This window comes from Octopus bimaculoides, chromosome 17, assembly GCF_001194135.2.
Source record: "Octopus bimaculoides isolate UCB-OBI-ISO-001 chromosome 17, ASM119413v2, whole genome shotgun sequence".
Lineage (NCBI taxonomy): Eukaryota > Metazoa > Mollusca > Cephalopoda > Octopoda > Octopodidae > Octopus > Octopus bimaculoides.
Window position 1 is genome coordinate 20245027 of NC_068997.1, and position 8805 is coordinate 20253831.

The 8805-nt window shown below is 37.0% G+C and overlaps 1 protein-coding gene across 2 annotated transcripts in view; it reads left to right on the plus strand.

Annotated features, from left to right (window-relative positions):
* Window positions 1-8379, plus strand: part of LOC106883904 (putative malate dehydrogenase 1B) — a 14560-nt gene extending 6181 nt beyond the window's left edge. Inside the window, exons 2-6 of one of the 2 annotated variants that reach the window (XM_014935043.2) lie at window positions 1087-1199; window positions 2157-3255; window positions 3964-4094; window positions 6133-6304; window positions 7805-8379. In XM_014935043.2, coding sequence (XP_014790529.1) covers window positions 1087-1199; window positions 2157-3255; window positions 3964-4094; window positions 6133-6304; window positions 7805-8025 — 1736 coding nt within the window. In that variant the 3' untranslated portion in view covers window positions 8026-8379. The remainder of the gene's footprint in view (window positions 1-1086; window positions 1200-2156; window positions 3256-3963; window positions 4095-6132; window positions 6305-7804) is intronic. The other variant, XM_052973925.1, reaches the window with a different exon arrangement.
* Window positions 8380-8805: the final 426 nt, after the last annotated feature.

The following is an 8805-nucleotide window of genomic DNA, read 5'->3' on the forward strand; positions in this document are numbered from 1 at the left end:
ACTGGTTCTTGTGCGGGTGGCACATGAGATGCACCATTTTGAGCGTGGCCGTTGCCAGTACCGCCTGACTGGCTCCTGTAGGATTTTCGAGCGAGATCGTTGCCAGTGCCCCTGGACTGGCTTGTGCGGGTGGCACATAAAAGACACCATTTCGAGCGTGGCCGTTTTCGTGCGGGTGACACGTAAAAGCACCCACTACACTCTCTGAGTGGTTGGCGTTAGGAAGGGCATCCAGCTGTAGAAACTCTGCCAAATCAGACTGGAGCCTGGTGTTGCCATCCGGTTTCACCAGTCCTCAGTCAAATCGTCCAACCCATGCTAGCATGGAAAGCGGACGTTAAACGATGATGATGATGATGATGATTCAACTGCAGAAATAATGTCAAAGTAGACATAGAATCTGGCAGATTCCTGTGGGCTCATCTGTTCTTGACAAACTATCCAGCATAGAAAAAAGAGATATTTTATAATGTCAATGATGATGATGATGACGATAATTAAAATCAGATTGTTGATTATAAATGTGAATAAGACCCATTAGTCAAATATATTCATTCCATGAACAGTTAACAATGATCTCCAATCTAGATTAATGAAATATAAGTAAAGTGTAAAAAACCCCCATCAGTCATGACCATCAGATTGCACCTAGAAAGTTACGCACTGAGGCACAAGTCCGGGCAAAGTTGTTTATAGAAGACCAGCAGTCACCCATGCATACCAGCCTCCTCTCTTCATGTCACTGATTTTATCCAAGGGAAAGGCAAAGGCTGATACAGCTCGGCACCAGTGATGTCACAACTCATTTCTACTGCTGAGTGAACTGGAGCAACAAGAAATAAAGTGTCTTGCTCAAGAACACAATACACAGCCCAGTCTGGGAATCGAAATCACCACCTCATGATTGTGAGCCCAATGCTCAAACTACCGAGCAATGTAATATGTAACTATAATATTCCCTGTATGCACCATATTCCCATTAATATTTCTTATTCATAATTATATGTGTTTGTCTACAACGGAATGCAAAGCAGTTCTCACAATTGTTCATAACTTCTTTTCTTTTCTTCTGTTTTTTTCTCAAAGGAAAGCTAGACTGCCCTTACTATGTCCGAGCAGAGCTGCTTGGAGACAAACTCGCACTTAATCTTCCAGATTTCAAAATTCACAAGATTGTGAAAACAGATGCGGAATGGACGGTTAGTTATATTTCTTATATATATATATATATATATAGATATATAAATATATATATACAAGTTCAGTTTTGTCACCCTTTTTGCTTTATATATGTATGTATGCATGTGTGTGTGTGGGGGGGGATACAGATAACTATATATATGTATATATATTTCTTTATTGCCCACATAGAGGGGACCGACATGACCAGACAAAGGGATTATGTTGATTACATTGACCCCAGTTCATAACTGGTATTTATTCAATCGACCCCAAAAGGAAGAAAGGCAAAGTCGACCTTGGCAGAATTTGAACTCAGAACATAAAGAGAAACGAAATACCGCTATGCATTTTGCATGGCGTGCTAATGATTCTGCCAGCTCACCTTATAATGTGTGTGTTTATGTGTGTGTGTGTGTGTGTGTGTGTGTGCATGTCTTTGAATCTATGTTTGCCCCCACCACCACCTGACAGCTAGTGTTGGTGTCTATGTCCCCATATCTTAGCTGTTCAGCAAAAGGAGACCGATGAAATAAGTACCTGGCTTAAAATGAAAATAATAAAGACTGGGGTTGATTCATTCATAATCATCGTCATTATCATTGTAATATTCACTTTTCTATGCTCTCCTGTCTTGGATGGAATTTATGTTGAGGCAGACTTTTTGCATCTGTATGCCTTTGGAGTATGACACTTGGAGTATGACAGTTGCTGCTTCTCTATACTTGATGATGGTGTTCAGCTCAGTGCAGTCTTAGGGCAATGTTTTCTTTCATCTGTGCACTTGCTCATGTGCATGCATATTTTACACCTAATGCACAAAAGATAATAATGTGTGTACACAAAGTTTTCCTAGATGAAATTGAATTTCTGCAATAGCTAATAGCTATGATATAGTAGTTAATAGCTATGATTTATCAATGTTTCAATTCTATTTTATGTTGGTTTTAATTTTTGTTTAACTTTGTGTGATTCAGGAATGGCTTTCTGAAACATGTGAGACAAATGGCTGGAAGCATGAACAATCACCAATAATTTGGAGAGAATTGGTTGATCGAGGTGGAAAAGGCGTTTTAATTGGTGGCTCAAATGAATTTGAAGAATATGCATACGGCTACTATGGCATTACTATTGATTTAGAAGGCAAAAGTATGAAAATCATTGCTTATGAAAATCAAACCACTAAAATCGAACTTGATGAAGAAGAAAGAGAAAGAATACGAAAAAAAAAATTCATTAAAGTTTGCATAACAAATGCCTGTAGCCCAATATGTTTCAGTTTGGTAGACAGTTTACTTTCAGGGAAAATATTTGGCGAAGAGAAAATTTCATTATGTCTACTGGACTGTGATCCAGCACAGATAGTTGAATTGCAAGACATCGCTAATAATATACAAAACATGGCATATGGACTGCTGTATTTGAGTGTTATTGTTACATCTGACTGTGAAAAAGCTTTTGAAGGAAGCAGAATTATTATCTTTTTGGATGAGGTAGAAAGGAAAGAAGAGGAAAAAGTACATCGGTGGACAGAAAGAAACGCTGTTCTTTTTGGGTTTTATGGGAAAACTCTGTTGAAAGTTGCCAAAAGTGACACATTGCTATTAGTTGCAGGAAATAATTACATGTGTTTAAATATGAGCATACTAAATGAGATTGTTCCTCATATTTCATCCACAAATATTATTGGTGTTTCAAAAGTAATTGAAAACCAGGCCAAATCTGTTTTAGCTGAAAAACTGCCAGCAAGTAGCTGCTCCGTTGATAACATTATTATATTGGGCAGTATTAACGATAATTATTTGATAGAATTGGACAAGGCCTTAGTTAGAGAGTTTGATTGTGCAGTTGTTGGTCCAGCTACATTCTCTCTGCCATTAAATGATATTTTCTGTCAACAGCACTGGCTCAAGAGAGAGTATATAAATGAAGTCAGTTCAAGAAAACATGTAAATGAAATGAATTTACAACACCCTACGTACCATCTCATTGGTCATGCCATAACATCAACATTAGATTACTGGTGGAACGGTTTATCATCAAATGCCATATTCTCTGTGACTCTTATATCTGATGGTAAGCAAAATTCTTCCATATTTAATCTTAATTCATTTCGTTTACAGTCAGTGTTAAATTCTATAGACGGGAAAGTTCTAGTTTAGTTCTTTAGAGAGCATTTTTCTTGAACAACCAGTCATACAATTCATGACATCATCATCATCATCATCATCATCATCATCATCATTTAACGTCTGTTTTCCCTGCTGGCATGGGTTGGATAATTTGACAGGAGCTGTCCAGACTCTAATTTCTCATTTTGGAATGGTTTCTGTGCCCTTCCTAACACTTTACAGACTGTGCTTGATGCTTTTTTAAGTGCCACTGGCATGGGTGCGTTTACATAGCACTGGCATGAGTGCCCTTTATGTGGCACAAGCACCTGCAAAGGATAAGCCTGTATGTATGGACAACCACAAAACCACAATTTTACTAAGCTCGATGCATCTTCTTGAGTACAGCAAATTGTTACAACCCCTGGTCCCTTGTCATTTCCTCAGTGAGGCCCAGCATCCAAAGATCCTTTCTCACCACTTCATCTCATATACATACACACAAAGATAATGTAACAAGGGGATGGGGGATAATAAGCCTTAATAGTCGATTACAACATTTATTTCTTCCCCACACACAAGCTTTAAGTTGCTTTGTTTATATTCCAACTACTGACATAGCATTCTTGATGGAAACAAAGCTGTTTAGAAATACTTTCTTTTCTATCACCAGGTTGGTATGGTGTTCCAAAAGGCATTGCTTTTTCATTCCCAGTAACATTTTATCTACCATTAGCATATTCTGTCATTGAAGATCTGAACATATCTGAAAAATGCAGACAAGATATAGATTTAATAATCGAAGTAAGTATCTTGGATTTTTTTTTTTTTTTTTTGTCTAATTTGGTTCTGAATCTCTAAGCATTTAATCCTTTTGCAACCATATTAATTATGAAATTCATTATCCATGATAGATTTAGGAAAACAATCTATTTCTAGGTCATTAAGATGGTGTTTTGGAATATACCAAAAAAAGTTCTGTGATAAAATTATGTCAAAAAGCTAAAACTTATGTATAAACAGTTCAAAATGCTAACCACTTTACAGTGTGAACTGGATGCTATTGTATGGTGAGATCACTATGTAGCTCATAAGACTTGAACTGATTGGGTTACAGTGGAGAATCCCTTTCAGCTGAATAGAGCCACAGTTGAGAAATGGCTTTATGCTAGATGAGAGGTTAAAGTATGAAAGGTTGAAGTAGGAAAATGGGACCAGTACCAAAAAGGTTTCTTGTGGTGAGGTCATCAGCATATAGCAGTTCCCACAGGTACTTGCTCTTAACCCTTTTGATCCCAACCCAGCTGAAACTGCCTCGGGCTCTGCAGTACAAATGTCTTGTTTCCAGAAGTTTTGAATTAAAATCTACCACCAGACCTTAGTCGTGATTTATGTTCCTAATATTATCTTAATGATAACTAAATTATTTTACTAAATTCTTTGTTATACTTAAAATTAATTGAAAGAAACACAGAACATCTCAACAGAAATATGGTAACAAAAGGGTCAAATTCCTCCATTGTTGCCTGGACAATTATGATGAATAGAAAGGCAACTGTGAATCAAATCCTGATGAACTCCTGTCTGTACTCTAAACTCAACATTGTACTCATAGCTAACTCACCTTACTAACAGCATCTCTGTAAATGACTTTTATGGTTCTCACAAGCCATTCTTCTACTAGCTAGCTCTCTCAACAACCACTAGACCACAAAGTGAGAAATCCTGAAGACAGCTTTCTCCAAATCATCAACTGCTAAGTGCAACAGCTTACTTTTAGCTTAGCGCTTCTCCTGCACTAGTCTCATTCAGAGCACTTTTCCTTGGCACAAAATCAAACTACATCTCATCTACTCTCTTTCTCTCTCTCTTTCTTTCTCCAATTAATTGAGCTATAACTCTTTCCATAACTTTCTTGACCTAGTCCAGCTGTTTGATACCTCTGTAGTTACTTCAATCTGTGGCAGCCCCTTTACCTTTGTAACAGTTGTCTTTTGATGCTGCTACATCAGTCATTCGGTATGACATCTTCCTGTATAACCTTATAGACTATACTGATAACTAGGGTTTATCCTTCCCCACCCCACCCCCACATCATCCTCAACATTCCTATCATGATCACCGTAATCACGATCATCATCATCATCATCATTTTGAGACAGATTTTCTTCGGTCAGATATTCTTTGTGTTGCCAACTCTTGTCTTTTTCCAAGCAACATGATATTTTCTCTACTCTTTCAAATGCAAACAACAGAATGACCAGCCATGTTTTTATGGAAGATTGTTTATAAATGATATTGTTACTGTGTCATCTGTATACACACACACACATGCAAACACACACACACACACACATAAATACACACAACAGACACAGTTCCCACAACCTACATGTACATATATACGTGACAGGCTTCTTTCAGTTTCCATCTACCAAATCTACTCACAAGGCTTTGTATGGTTGGGACTATCGTATAAAACACTTGCCCAAGGTGCCATGCAATGGGGCTGCACCCCACCACCCCATCAGTCACATATATGCAACAGTAGCAACCATGCCAAAACAGACATAGAACCTGGTGTGGCCCTTTGACTTGCCTGTTCTTGTCAGGCTGTCCAACTCATGCCAGCATGGAAATTAATTAGGTCATTACATGACTATGATGAAGATGATGGTGGTGGTGTTGGTGGTGGTATTGGTTGTGATGATGATGATGATGATGATGATGATATGTATGTGTGTGTATTTATGAAGCAGAATACTTCTTTCTGCATGCATCATTTTCTACATGAAACCTTCATTTGGTCGCTGGTGTACATTAACATGTTGTATTTTGACAGAACTTGGTAAAAGATAGAGCTTTGTTTGTAGTGGAGGATGGAAATTTGATTTCAAAAGTTGTGTCTGTTGAATCATTACCAAAATCAGAAGAAACTGATTACTCAGCGTTTATGAGTTCCAGAACACCATCCAGTCAAAGAAGTGACTTTAGCTTTCTGTTGGGTGAAACAGGTAAGGCAAGCAAAATAAAATCAAGGCTTACTAGTTTTGCTATCAAATTAACACAAAGGTGCTGAACTGGCAGAATCATTTCCAAGCTGGGAAAAATGCTTAGTGACTTTGCATTTTATCCTTTTGGGGTCAATAAAATAAGGACCAGTTGAGTACTGGGGCTGATGTAATCACCTTACCCCCTTCCTCAAAATTGTTGGCCTTCTGCCAAAATCTGAGACCATTATTAAATAACTTGAAAGCAGTGAGCTGGCAGAATTAGTAAGCTTGGTACTTATTCTATGGGCTTTTTTCAGTTTCCGTCTACCAAATCCACTCACAAGGCTTTGGTCAGACCAAGGTAATAATAGCAGACACTTGCTCAAGGTGCTATGCAGTGAGACTGAACCGAGAACCATGTGGTTGGGAAGCAAGCTACTTACCATACAGCCACTCCTGCATGGTAAGATATAGATGAAATGGTTAGCGGCATTTCATCCACCTTCATGTTCTGATCCTCTCATCTTTTTGGAGTCAATGAAATAAGAACCTGTTGAACACTGGGGCCAAAGTAATTGACTAGCCCTCTCCCTACAAAATTTCAGGCCTTGTGCCTATAGTAGAAAGGTGCCTGGATAATATACATATTCTCTGTTGTTCATGTTTGGGAATCTAGCTGGAAAATTTAATGATAGTTGCTTCTGATAGGACCTTATGGCAGAGGAACCTGAGGGCTCTACTCCCACAACATTACCAAGAATAGTGGATGGCAAAAATGGATGGATGGATATATATATATATATATATATATATATATATATATAGTCTTTTATTCTTTTATTTTTTTACTTGTTTCAGTTATTAAACTGCAGCCATGCTGGGGCACCACCTTCAAGAATTTTAGTTGAATGAATCAACCCCAGTACATTTTTTAAGCCTGGTACTTATTCTGAAATGGCCAAATGAGGCTGAAATCACATGATCTGGTAGTCCAAGCAGTAGAAGTAGCAGTGATTGTCTACTGCTGGTGATAATTACGATGTGCTTTTATGCACCATATAATCACATGAAAGTTTTCTCCCTTGGTAAATATTGTGTTCTAATGCAACTTTAAGTAATGAATATTTTACCTTCTATATATATATATATATATATATATGAGTGAATTTACCAGTTGGTTTTGCACCAGGGATTCATTCAACAGAGTGTTAGGTAACAGTCCAATCATGTAACCCTGCACTCTTCATAACTACATAATACAATTTATTTCTGGATATTTCTACTTTTCTATTCAGCATTTACTTCACTAAAGCACCTCACTTGTTTTAATGAAATACAGAGCTAGTCAAAGTGTCATGTCAGAAAATTGCCTTTGATGTTTGTGTTTGGTTTGCATGTTAGTAGGAGTTAGAGGGTAGGAGTGAAGTACATAAATGTAGAGGTGGTGGTGGTGGGTGGAGAATTATTCAGGAGATTGATTGATTGATTGATTGCTTTTTATATTTTTGTTTTCTAATTCAGCTGAAGAACAAGAAGAGCTGGAGAGGACTCATACGAAACTGTCCTTATCCTTAATTCCACGCGAAAGCCTAGGCAGTGAGAAGAACTTGGAGGTTGAAGATGTAGAAGAAATACAGCAGGAAGAAGAGGTCGAGGAGCACATTTCAGAAACTGCATCAAATACCGAAGTTGTTGAGACAGAAGATAACGATAATCCACTAGCAGAAGATACTGAACAATAATTAGTTTATAATCTGAAATAAAATATTTTATTAGTGTAAAAAAAAAAGAAAAAGATATTAATGACAACAACATTATTTTTCTGTTACCATTATTAAGCAAAAATGAAATAAAAACATCAAAACTAAATAGAAATACCCCAAAATTTTATTCTCTAAACCCATTGTAAATTCCCTAAAAATTTATTATATCCCACATGGAAAAATTTGCTTTTCGTATGAAGCAAATATACAGAATATAAATAACAATAGCGAAGCTTGTAAAAAAATAGGTAAATATATATCCATTTTATAAAAACAATACCTTTATACGCACACACACACACACACACACATGAACACATAGATATATATATATACACACACCTAAACATACATGCATACATATATATAGATATCATTTATTTAAAGGACACAATACATGTCAGCCGGTTGGTCGGTCTGTAGGTAGGTCGATAGGTAGGTATGTATGCAGATGTGTATGTTTTGTTTTATGTATGTATTCTCATGCATATAGTTGCATGTCCAAGCATGCTCATATATACTTACATGATAAACATTTAGAAAGGTTTACAAATTTTTATAGTTCCAGTGATAGATTGGATCTGTAGTCTTTGAATTATCTTTCTCCTTCCAGGTTTTGAGAAGCCTAATTTCTCAAGATTAGTATTTAGGCAGTGTGTTGTATGTATGTATGTATAGGCTTCTCTGTTTTGTCTAGCAAATCCACTCTGAAAGCTTTGGTTGCGAGTTTATATATATGTATGTGTGTGACTGTGTTTG